At 41.5% G+C, this 13,365-nt stretch overlaps 1 protein-coding gene across 1 annotated transcript in view; it reads right to left on the bottom strand.

Moving 5' to 3' along the window:
* Window positions 1-3,573: 3,573 nt before the first annotated feature.
* The window catches only part of adgb (androglobin), a 40,980-nt gene continuing 31,188 nt past the window's right edge, over window positions 3,574-13,365 (bottom strand). Inside the window, exons 29-35 of the mRNA XM_051409343.1 lie at window positions 11,967-12,078; window positions 9,527-9,684; window positions 8,266-8,421; window positions 7,949-8,039; window positions 7,690-7,786; window positions 5,153-5,336; window positions 3,574-4,966 (exon numbers count right to left, since the gene is read on the bottom strand). Of these exons, the coding sequence (XP_051265303.1) occupies window positions 4,763-4,966; window positions 5,153-5,336; window positions 7,690-7,786; window positions 7,949-8,039; window positions 8,266-8,421; window positions 9,527-9,684; window positions 11,967-12,078 (1,002 nt within the window). The 3' untranslated portion in view covers window positions 3,574-4,762. The remainder of the gene's footprint in view (window positions 4,967-5,152; window positions 5,337-7,689; window positions 7,787-7,948; window positions 8,040-8,265; window positions 8,422-9,526; window positions 9,685-11,966; window positions 12,079-13,365) is intronic.

The raw sequence follows: 13,365 nt of genomic DNA, 5'->3' as shown, positions 1-13,365 counted from the left end.
AGTCTGCATCGCTGAATTAATGCAATCTTCTCCAACACAAGGCAATTAGGTTGTGATTCAAGCAGTCGCTGTGATGCTATTTAAGGAAATTGTGTGTATCCTCCCATCCAGGCATCTATCTATTAGATTACCCTTCATCCGCATATCAGCTGAGGCAGAGCTTTGAAGTGGTGACATCAAATGAGGCACGATTTGTGCTGTACTAAACAAAGTGTTCTTCAACACCATGCATACGTGGAATAAATCTTTTTATCTTTGCACACCGGTACAAACAAACAAAGCACTACATCTGGGGCAATCTAAAGCACTATTCAAAGATCTTTTGAAATAAGCACTTTGGACAGGCTATGGCACAACAGGAAGTTACATCAGCTGCATCCTGACAACCACGATGCCTTCTCTATAATAACTATGGACATGTGCAACTTCGCAACACACATAGAGAAGTTCCCTCATATCAGTGGTAGTTAGTATAACTGTCAGGGGCTGTAGTTGGGTCAAAAATATCCCAGAAGTCAGCTCAGATGTATCAGATCAGTATGTATAGACACACATACACACATTCCCTTGATCCTGCCACTGTAAAAAAAATTGTGTAGCGATGTGCTGAGTGAGGGACAGCTGTCAGCCAGGCCTGTGCTTTGAATAGCAACTTTCCTATCTCTGCTGTCACTGTCAAATCTTTACACGGAGCTGGACCACAGACAGTTTATCCAGACACCCCTCCTCCCTGACATGTGGTTCCTCAGCCCTGCTTAAATATTGACTCAGTTTGACCTTCAAATAGGAATAGACTTATCTTTACAATGTATTAACTGGTAGTCCATGGAGGATCTTGTAGACACTGATAAATGAGGGCCCGGAGGGAAATAAGGAACATACAATTAGAAAACTAATCTGTATAAGTTACAAGAGATCATGTTCTTACATAGGATTTCTCACACTATAGGTCTCTTGTCACCTAAATCTGATGACAGGTGCTGTTTTTGTAGGGCCACGATGACCTTGTGTGTTCAGTGCTTTATTCGCTCTGCACCGACAAATCTGAAGTGTTGCAGTTTTTTTTTTGTGAACTCCTCCCGACTCATTATTTGATTTTCGCATCCTGTCCCCCCCTCCCGGTGTCTGCAGATCGAGCTGTGCTGTGTTGGCTGAAGAGAGAGGTGGCGTTGCTGGGGAGTGGGGCAAAGGAGAGTGAAGGGAGAGTGAAGCCAAAGCAAGGTGAGGCAGGGGAGAAAAATAGTTGGGTTACAAGAATGAGGCTGCAACCAGGTCAGCATTTCTGTGTCTGCCAGTCTGGGGTTCCGTGTGTGTGTGTGTGTGTGTGTGTGTGTGTGTGTGTGTGTGTGTGTGTGTGTGTGTGTATGAGAGGCTGAGTTACAGGGGTTTTGGATTACTGCAGTAAAGCCTGGGCGTCAATCTGTGAGCCCTCACCTTTTCCCCTTCAGTCCTATCGCTCTGTCAACATACAGTAAAAGCTTGGCCTTTTTGCTCCTTGTCGTCTGAGCTGAGTCTTAGCCACGACAGCACAGGCTTCTTTCTCTCAAAGTCATGCTCTCTTCTGTCTTTTATCAGCATAGCAGGCTCTGAGGAGGGACCTCTAGAGACGTTCAGTCCCAGAAGGACAGGGCAACAACAATTGGACAATGCCGCAGCATGTTGAGCCAATAAGCCAAAGGACCCTGTATCCACCCCGAGCCAGCTGGAAGTGTATGTTTGTGTCTGGGTGTGTGCATGTGCGTGTGCTTATTGATGTGTGGAGGAATACATGTTACCATGCAAGCCAGAGAGAGGTGAATGAAAAGGCGAAAGACTGAAGACTTGAAGGGAATACCACTGTTAAAATTGACGGTTAAATATGAAGCTACAGCCAAGGGACAATTCGCTTAGCATAAAGACTGGAAGCAGGGGGCTTTAACTATTCCTTCTGTTGTATTTCTGATGAGCTTCTGGAGTCAGGCTAGCTGTCATCCCTTACTTCTAGTCATTATGCTAAGCTAAGCTACCAGTCTGCTGGTTCTCTCTTTATATTTAATATACAGATTTGAGAGCAGTATTGACCTCCTCATCTAACTCTTGAAAGGAAAGCGAATAAGCATATTTCTTAAAAAGGTGTTTTATCCGAAGCTCATGCCACAAACAGCTATCCAAGTGAGTGACTAGATAAGATTAGTCTCAGTCAATCCATCATTTTTACACATTATTGTTAGATGTTATTAGGTGCTGCGTGCTGGTGAAGACAAATCACACACAAGCCAGAAGTCAAACAACTCAATAGGCTCAGTTACTGCTTTTAGCTTCAATTTTAGTTTAATTATAAGCAAATCATCCTTTTTCCATAAAGCTTCATCAAGTTTTGCAATTGGTCTCGCCATGGATGCAACTAGTCTCACACTTGGATGAAATAAGTAATTAAGTCTGCTTGTGTGTGGTCTCCTACTCTTGATTGCATACCGCAAGATAATTTGGCCTAAAGTGCTGCACTACAATAGATCAGACATTTAACGTTTAACAACATCATGAACTTGATGAAGGCTCTGACCCCTGATACTGAGCCACGTGACATCTGAGGCTAGCTCACTGAAAGACAGTATTAGGTATATATCATACATGTGACATACTGCCATAGAAAAGGAGAGAGGAACCATGAATAGACAGGCAATTCCTGCAAGTTAGAATGCCCTTTTGTCATTCACAAAAGTAACAAATTGAAGAAATTGATTAAGGCATTCTTGAATTATTACCTCCAAAATGGAAAGTGAATTAAAGACCCACCACAGTCTCCACACCACTCGGGGAATGTGTATCTACTTTCACTTAATTTCATCATCCCTCTATGTGGGTCCATTTAAGAATCAAATATTCTCTTATTACTTGTGGGAAGTCAAATACACACGCACACGCACACGCACGCGCGCGCGCACGCACACACACACACACACACACACACACGATAGAAGGCTGTCCCCTTGTTTTCAAGGTTACACCAGAGTTCTTCAGTCGCTCACAACACATTTGCATCAAACCACCAGCCAACAGCTGCCAATTAACAAACAGCCTCTCCGTTAATACACACACGTCACTGACAATTACAGCGTCGGGTGATCTCTCTCTCTCTAACAACAGAATGGTGCGATGCACACCCCTACCACTACAACGTCACGCACAGGAGGAGGAGGAGGAGGAGGAGGAGGAGGAGGATGGGTTTAGGTGTATGGACGACAGCAAATAACAGCTAATGTTTTATAAAGGGAGGGATGAAATGGGTAAGAAAGAAAAGTGCAGAGAAAAGGGGGGGATGTGCTGTGCCAGGAACAAGGCTTTCAGGATTAGTTCTGTCATGCAGTTACAAGGGTTGGAATAGTGGTTGGCTAGATGAGGCCTGACAGACACTTTTAGGAACAGAAAAAACACTCAAGCAATAACTATGTGTGTAGAGCAGCAGAAGCACTACTATAGGTGGATACATTTAGACATTCACACACAGAAACACATTCCTGTTAAAGTTTGCTTGTGAACACAGCATTCTCTTAAGATCTTATTCCGATGTTGTATATTCATGAAAGGGAATCATTTCCTACAAAGAATTTTAATAAACGAATCGTCGGCAGCAGGGTACAAAAGCTTTAGAGCAGGAGCGGATTACTGCAGGATGACTTTGCACATGCACACACATAAAAGCAGGCACAAATAATTCACATCCTGCCGCCTTTGTACACACACGCACATCCACACACAGCATAATGATCATTTCCTTCATGCAGCAACCCCAAATTGAACTATTCATTACTGTCAACCACGAAAACAGCATAGTGCGGGCATGGTAATGAAAATTTATTAATGTCCACAGCCACTAGATGGCACCCTCTTCCCTTTCATGTCCAATTTAGCTTCTCATTCCTCAGCTGATCAGCTGACTCTCTGTGGGATGGAGACCTACCAGATGCACTCCAAATACCAAGCTAAGATAAATGGCACTGAATTTGCTATATAGTATCCATTTGATTTGATTGATTAACAGTTTTATGCATATTAAAAACCTAACAATCTGTTTTAGAATATATTCACTTTGTCCTTGGGGATTATATCTTGCATTTTCCATATATTACATTTTGTCTTGGTCTTGTAGGAAAGGACTGTTGTGGGCTTCTATCAGAAAGAATACATCAATTAACCGATCAATCAGTACCACTCAGCTTGTGGGAGGTTGGCTGTACCCAGCATGCCTTGGGGCATACAGTCAATACAGTGACCTTCAAGAAAACAAAAGATTTGCAGAATATAATCAGGCATACCGGGCACTGAAAAGTCAAAGCCATACATTGTAAGGGAGATGGCTTGACATTCTCAGTGCAATGAAAAAGGAAGTGATTTCACATGTCTGCACACAGGCAATAAAAAACATTCAGTCATTTAAAAATGTATTATATTTGATACATACAGGTTATAAATACAGGTTATACAGGTTATACATGAAAGATACAACGTGTGCTATATGAATTTGATATAATATGGCACAGACTACAGTATGAACATCTTTGGTAAAAAACCTAAAAAACATTAACAAACTAACTTTCTTTAAATCTTTATAGAGTCATAAAGCAGAAGACAATAGCACTGAATCAAGTGCAGCAACAATCTTAAGGTCGGGTATTACATCATCAAGGACAGGCTAGGATGTTGTGATTCTACAGTTCTCAAACAGACTTGTCGAGAGGTGTCTGCTGAGGAAATTGAGACTGGAAGTTAGTGCCAATGACCATCATTTCTTCTTGCCAGCACTCTTGGCAAGTTTCTTGGGCTGCTGGGTGGCAGAAGAGGTGGGGGTTGTTTTTTCTAGAACTGCCTGCTGGGCCTCCTCCAGAGCTTGCTTCTCTTCTTGTTCCTTTTTAACGGACGCCATCTGACGGCTACTAAATGCCTCACAAGCATCGAGAAATTTCTTACAGCGCTGCCACAAGGCTGCCTGGAGACAAGACAGAGAGGCAAGGCAGAGAGGCAAAGAGAAAGAAGTTACACAATGATGTCTAACGAGAGAGAAAGGCGGCTGACTGATCTTTCTCTCTCTCTTTGCGAGTCAGAACTGATCATTATTACTGTCTACATCTTCACTTTTAGACAACACACGTTTTTTTTCTCTGTCCTGACTGACCTGCATGTTCTCATACATCTCCAACTGGCGTCTCATTAGCTCCTTCCTGTTGTGCTCCTGCTGTTTCTGGTGCTCCAGCACATTGTCTCGGCCCAATCGGTAAGTCTGGATCTTCTCTAAGCGCTCCCTCTGCTGGATCTCCTCTATCTGTGAGTCCATCAGCACTGGAAAATCCTTTTGGCGTCTACATACATACAGAAGGACTTGATACAATGCGTATATGTACCTTAATTCACTGTCACATGAGCTGACACCTTTTAAACTTTTACAATATTGTCTCTAAACAGAAAGTTGAGGCTGAATAGTTGATTTATTTAGAGTGAATGCTAAAGACTTTTTCGGGGGAAAAAAATACAGTGTAGCTGCATATGTTCCATCAAATCCCTCCAAGTTTTACAGGCTATTTTGCGAGATGGAACAACTGACAATGTTGACACAGGCAGGGCAAATAAAAATGGAAATTTGGCTGATGAATGCAGAGATAGGCAGAGGAAATGATAGACACACAGTCCCATGCCTTATCTCATATCCCAAGTCGTACATCCAGAATAGTCCATTTGGTTTTGGTTGTATTTGGGTATTTCTCTGTTAAGAGTCTATTGTATAACTTAAATAACATTTGTGTGCGTGTGTGTGTGTGTGTGTGTGTGTGTGCGTGCGTGCGTGTGTGTGTGTGTGTGCGTGTGTGTGCGTGTGTATGTGAGGAAAGAGAAATGACTGCGAATAGCCTTCTGAGGCACATACGCAGAGGGAATTAAAGATGCTAAATATGGCTGCCTGTTTCCTATAAGCTGACCTTAATGAAGAGGGGAGGCCAGATGAGGTGATGATGGAGTTCATTTGGTTAATGAACATTGGCCTGTTCAACCTCTTTCACTGTGTGTAACGTGTGTGCACATGCTGTAAAGATGGCATGCATGAGTGTGTGTGTGTGTATGCAGGAGTGTGAATCGATGATGTGTCCTGTGGTGCACCTTTGTGAGAAAAGAGGTGTATTGCAGACTAATCAGACTCCCCTAATAGACTACACCTCAGGATCTCTCTCTCGGCTCGGATCGCAGGCCACAGTGTCAGCAGCCATTAGCAGCTGGACACGGACACGCGTGCGGGCACACACGCACACATGCACACACCCACAGCAGGAGAGGATGGAGAGTTGATGGGAGAGGGGGCACATCTCATTGGAGCGACGAGCTCATTGGGGTCCTGAAATAGCTCTCTAATTAACAGACCCAAATATCATCTCATTTATCATGAAGAGGCACGGACACAGGGAGAGATGGTGTGAGGGAGAGTAATGGGAGACTTCCCTTCAGACCACTGACACTGACAAAAGTCAAAAGTTGACAGTTTATACATAGATAAGCAGGAACAACTATTTAGAAAAAGTGCACATATTTGTCATTTTTTCACAGATTTCCATCCTGTGGTTGCAACATACTATGTAAAAGAAATATGCATTGTTTTGTATAGTTTACACCTCAGAAACAAATTCTTTGAAGGACCAGTGTGTAGAATTTAGTGGTATCTACCAGTGTAGTTGCAGATTACAACCCCCACGCCTTACCCCCCAATCTTTTTATAATTTATCTTGAATCTTATTTGTTTAAAAAAAATGTATCTTAAGATATTACAGTTGTATCCCAGTTAAGTTACATCCCAAGTTACAGTGTATTAAAATGTTATAGTTATTTTGAGGTAAAAACATAAAACAATTCAAGTCTGTACCATTAGATAAATGTTTTTTATGTATAAAATGCAAATTTGTGTGGTTCATAACACAAAGCCTAATGAACGCTGTTGTACACTTGTTAGATTTGTGCTAGAATTTTGTGTGTGCTTTTTTCCACTTAGCTTTCCCCTTGCTGTCTCTACATTATACAGTACACATCAATGTCCTCTGGTGTCCATGCATTGCCCTTTCAGGCCAGCCAAAGTGTACACTGCTGTTCACAGCACCAATGGGAGCAAAGGTCATAAACACAAGGACTCACTAGCAATGTCCTGCAGATACTGCATGATCCAGTCTGTGGCTAAGGATGCTGGTATGTCCAACATAGCAACATGCATACTTAAAATACACAGACACACACACAAACAACACCCTAATGCAATGGGGCCTTGCAGCTAAGGCTCACAAAGCTAGAAGACCAGAGTGATCTAACAACTACATTAAGCAACTGGACCGCATACAAACAAGACTTCATGAGGAAAAGAAGCCTGTTAAAAAAATACAATGAGATGATGGGTCTGCCTTGCTTGTTCATGTAATATTCTCCATTTCAGCCCTCTAAGCACAGATGTGAATTTGTCTGTTGGAACAGGCTGAGCCGACGTCTGTTACAGAGAGACACACAAGCAGCCACAGTGCTGCTACCGACTAGAAATTCTGCAATGTATAGTTACGTGTGAGATCATCATGGTTTGATTTCCTCTAATAGTCATCCTAACTTTACCTCCCAACAAAAAAATGACAAGAGAAATAGATCGAAAAATGATAATGAGAGAACAGAATGAGTGTAAGAGTGGCGGAGCACCTGATGAAGGGAGTGTAGTCCATGGGAGGACAGGAGCATGAGGTATCGGTCAGCTTCTGATCAGATGGACTGAGAGAGGTGGCAGATCTGGAAGCAGCTGTAAAAGAACCAGTCAGAATTACTACACTGTATGGGACAAGTAATTGAAACAGAAAGTGCCCAAAGACGTGTGTGTGTGTGTGTGTGTGTGTGTGTGTGTGTGTGTGTGTGTGTGTGTGTGTGTGTGTGTGTGTGCGTGTGCGTGTCAAAAGTATACTACCATGTTCTCTGCTTTCTGCATCATCTGTAGTAGTTTCATCACTTTCTTGATGTTGGAGTTGTTTAAGAAACTTGAGACGAGACTGTAAAGCCTAAAAAAAGACAGAAAAACATTCTTCCTATACTCATTTGGGTATAGGCAAGCTCCATGTCAAAATTAACTTAGTAAGGCTGAAAATAATATTAACACACATTGTCTGAATCATACCTTTCATATTTCTGCAGGAGACAGACAAAATATTGGAAACACTTCATTCAAAAGACTTCAGCTGATAAATAATTACACTAAATCACCATTAGAAACAACTTCTGGGTTACCTTGGCCCAGCGGCCTGATTCAGCCATTTCCCAGGCTTTTTTAACAGCTTTAATCCGGTCCATTCTCTCCGTGTCCTTCGTCACCTTGATGCTCTCTGTTTTGCTCTTGTCGCTGACCACACGCAGCGTCCAGTTCGGCTTAGTCAAGTCAAGGCTCTGCACAAACATATACACACGCACAAGCCACACACAGACAAAAAAAGTAACGCACATGTTCTCTCAGACAGACAGCTGAAGGTCACCCTACTTCAGTGCATTACAAGTATGTTTCTTTCAATGAGCAACTCAGACAGTCTGGTACAAAGCCAGCCGGCTGGATTATATGTCCTGTTCAGCTGTCTTGTCTTCATTGCAAAAAATAAATCATTTATTCAGAGATCATTACGTCCTCTACCCACAATGCCAAATGCAAAATATTTAAAATGGAAATTTATTGAAGGGGACCAGTATTCTGAAAATCTGCCTTTCAAATGTCATTGTCCCTAGAGTTTGACGTGTAGCGCAGTAGAGAATAAAGACAATAAAAGGTACTTATTACATGGATCAGAGATTTATCAAGCAGCTGTGTTTCTGACTACTACACCAACACCATTATACTGAGAATTATAGACCACAAGATTATAGTGTGTGATAACACAAGTGTCTGTTATTCAGTGTAAATACACGTAGGTCATCCTGTGGGATTTGGTTGATGCCAGTCTCTCTTTTGTTAGCATTTCAGAGTCGTCAGATGGCAGAGTCAACCAAATATGTAAATGCTGACCTGACTGATACAGCAAACTAAAAATATGATAAAAGGGACGCCAGGACAGAGTTCAACAATAATCTCATTATGTGTGATGTGGATGGGAATCTGTAGAGAGGAGTTAAGTGTGTACTCCACTCCAGTACCTCCACACCCTCCTCTCAAAAAGGTTAATATTACTGCTTTTGCTAATTTCTGTTAAGTTTTATGTGATAAGTACCACTGCACCGTGTCTTAAAATAGGACACTTTGGAAAATACACTTAAAAAGATGTACTGTAAAGATTCCAAAACCTGTGCATAACCTTAAGTGTGAGTTTTAAGGTGTTTACACATATAGCACTAAAACATCAATGCCTCTTGTAATCGAATAAGAATATCCAATGCTATAAAAGCTAATGAAACCTTCTTTCAGTTCATGAATATGAAATATATTATTATAAATAAGTTATATTTGCAGTTGACAGTGTTGTGGTGTTTTGTTGTTGTCTGTCACAGTGCTGTGGTGAAGTATTACCGTCTCCTGCCTGGAGCCAGACTTGGAGATGGCAGCTGGCTTCCCTTTCTCCTTGTCACCTTCGCCTTTGCGGTTGGCTTTGGGTGTGTCAGATTTGTGTCCATCACGGCTCGGTGTGTCAGCGGTGGAGGAGCACTTCAAGTCCTCAAGCTTGTGTACTACATTTTGCAAACAGAGATTAGGTAGATTCACTTTTTCTATCACCGTCAGCTGTTTGAAGTTGACAAAATGTCAAGCACACAGAAAAGACAAGCACACAATGCATGTTATTAACTTCTAAGTGAGCACCTATAGAATACTGAAAATATAGATACCTGAGAGTGGCATTTAGGAGTGTGCAAACATACCTTACGATTTGTGCAAAATTAACATTTCTTTAACAAACCTTTGACATGTTTTGGTCAATTTAATTAAAGTGTGAGAGTCAACACATACCATGTCCACTGATGTACATTCATCGTCACAGTGAACCACAGCTGTTCACACTCTCCTCAACACAATTACAGCTCATTTGACGTGGGAGTGTGACAAACGCTGAATGTGTCGTGTGGCTGCATGTGTGCTAGATGGCACTGTTGCACTTTATAGCTCAAATGAACACAATCCCCCAGCTTAGATCAAGCATTAACTATGAGTCTGGCTTCTCTGATATAGAGAGGCATAACAATCCATCATTTAGCTGACACCCTGCCATTCTGCCTGAACAGCTTCGGTGCATTCTCATTGAGTTACTCACATACAAAAATTCATTCAATGTTCAAACTGGATCTAAATATCAATCTGTGTTGGTGTAATGTCAGGCTCATACATGTATTGAAAACTGATTTTCAGCTGACCAAATTTAAAGAGACTCTTCAGAAAAGCTTTTGCGAACTGAAAGCTTAAAAGCACCATTGTTTAGACACTAAAATTCAGTTGGCAAGGGAATTAAAACTGCTGCCACAATTGCATGTACAGCTACTGCTGACAGTGGACTGCTTTAACAGTATATACTGAGGTTTAAAGCAGAGATGCGTAAATGTGCATGCATTAAACATGCGCAGCACAGTATTTTGACTGCAGCTTGTTAATCAGCTTGTTAAGGAGGTTTCAAAGCGTGGCGTGGCATGTAGTGCGTGCGTATCCATGTAGCATGTAGGGAGCATGATCAAGGGCACAGCCTCACCACTGAGACAGAGTTTAACTGGGTGAAATTAATTCACTTTCCTGCTGAGATATTTCCCAGGGCACCAGGGGGCAAGAGCCAACTTCATTTGACTTCCCATTGACCCACTTTCACAAGCTTATTGGAAAACCCCAGGGGGTTTGTGTGGACATTGGCCTATACATACACACATGGACAAACCCAAGAATACATTGGTAAAAAAATCTTTAACATTCTCACATATATCTAGGCATAGAAAATACAAAGCATATCTAGGGAGTATTAAATCGTTACTGTTCATGACCATCACTGTAAAAAGTATGTCTTCCTTTGTAGTCAAAATACGTCTAATATCTGGCTTGTTATTTAGGAATGCCGCCCACACAAAGACACACATGTACACTCTCTCCCTTCTCTCCCTCTCTCTCTCCCTTCTTCACACACACACACACACACACACACACACACACACAACACACAAACACACACATCATCCTCATATTTCATGCCATGCAAACTGAATGGGTAAATACGGGGCCTATTGTCAGGAGCAACAGAGGAAAGAGAATGAAAATTCAATGACAGCAGGCTGGCCCCTCTCTTCAGGCAATCATGCAAATTGTCACCCATGCAGCACCTCTCTCACATCAACATCCACCCGTGCCACAATTAATTCACCCCCTCAGAATTTTTAAGAAGCTCCTGCAAATTTCAAAGCCCTGATTTTTCAATCGATCCAATTTGTGCAGCATGATTAAAGGCAGAGAAGCAGAGTTGGTGGCAGAGGACAGGATTACTGCCTCAGCCAACGACCAGTGGGCACAAGAAATCACACTCTGTGATCTGCGAAAGCAGCTGTATTCATTTGGCTTTCATTAGGCTTGTGATTAACAGGCCCCTGGCTAGCGGAAGCAAAGAACAAACAGTGTCTGCCTTGGCCCCTGACACTGCCTACTGAGTATCTGCCACATTTCACACCGAAAACAAAAACAAGTAGTGCAAAAACAAACATGAAGGCCATATTAGAAATCCATTCAGAACCCAGAGCTACAATGCTGGAAACTTTTGAATGCAATAATAAAAAATGCCTTATGACCCTTTAAGGGATATTTGGGGACATCTGGACCATGCCTAATGCTTATTTTGACATTTATTTGGATGTTCAGATCAAGATTCATGTTACTTAACTAAATTAACTAAACATATTTGTATCTTTAAACAGTAACTTTCTTTCCTGTTTCTCCCTTGGGCGACTGAATGTTTGATGTGGCGTTTGTGATTGTCTTAAGTGTGTACCTCTCATTTCATTCTTCTCCAAGTCTCTGAGCATATGGACAAAAGCCAGCTGAGATTCATCCAAATCCCAGCTCTTATAAAGCACCTCTGCCTGCACCACATACTTATGACCCTGTGAAACACAGACAAGCAAAGTCAGTGTGTACAACACCCACATAGCAGTTTAAAACACAATGTGATAGACAGATACACACATTACAAAAAAAGACATATACATACAACACCATAAAAACAAAGCCAACATGACATGTATGCTATTTTGTATTTTGTGAACATACAGCTGTAAACTGCACTAGTAATAATGACTAGGAAAGAGACACAGAGATCTTAAAGAACTGCATATTTTGTTTTTGCTGCTCTGCCCTCTTTGACAGAAGCACATGCCTGGCACAAAGGGAGAGACAAGGCAGAGGGTGTTTGGCCAAGATTATATCAGGGGTGGTAACTCCCACATCCATCACACTGAACAGAAAAGACAGAATTTCAACAAAATCCCAAGGTGAGACTCAAACTAATAGAGCAAGACTTATTCTACAAAAAGAAATCAAATGTTAATGTTTATAGCTATAATAGAGCCTTAGCAGAAAGTGACAGTTGTTATGAATCCATAAAAACACCACATGTACATCTCTATATAAACAAAAGCCACACTGACATTAGTTTGTTTAGGGTGTTTAAGGCCCTAACAGATTACACTGCAGGAGCCTTCAGCATTAATGCACCATTACTGAGCATCAATATATATATATATATATATATATATATATATATATATATATATATATAGCATCATGCTGTGTGTCCCTGCGGCACAAAACCATGCTTTAATCACTGACCCTTAGCTGTTAGGCTTGATCAATGGTCTTAGTCCTGATCAAGAGCTGTTTATTCTGGCCTGCTGCTGATCTGATCTGTGGGATCTGACATGATCTGTCTCATTACTATTGATGTCACTGCACTTTTGGGTAAAGGCTCAATCCACTGTTGAAAATGTCAAATTAATTCTAGTTATTCCTAAGGTGTAAGCAGTTACAAAGGGAACATTTAAATGATTGATTGGTCTCCAGATGTATCACTGGTGTCACTGACAGTCACTACAGAAACACAAATAAACCTGTTGTTTTATAGACCATAAAATGCATACCATACAATCAGTGTGTGTTTGTGTGTATATGAGTGTTATGCCACATACATATGGTGGGTACTATATACTTTGGCAATCATCGAACTATGACAATAGGTCTGTTAGACAGGGGGTCTTCAGACAATCGAGTGACTCATAAATCATGCACAAATCCCTGCTCCCTGACAAGAACTGATAAGTCAGTCAGTAACAACAAAAGCACCCCTCCTGTTTCTGCTGCTCTCCTCTCGCAAATTTTTGTCTGTGCAAGAATGC

The sequence above is a fragment of the Dicentrarchus labrax genome, unplaced genomic scaffold (genome assembly GCF_905237075.1).
Source record: "Dicentrarchus labrax unplaced genomic scaffold, dlabrax2021, whole genome shotgun sequence".
Classification (NCBI taxonomy): Eukaryota; Metazoa; Chordata; class Actinopteri; family Moronidae; genus Dicentrarchus; species Dicentrarchus labrax.
The sequence above is the reverse complement of the archived record's forward strand: the minus strand, read 5'-3'. Positions and strand labels throughout refer to the sequence as shown.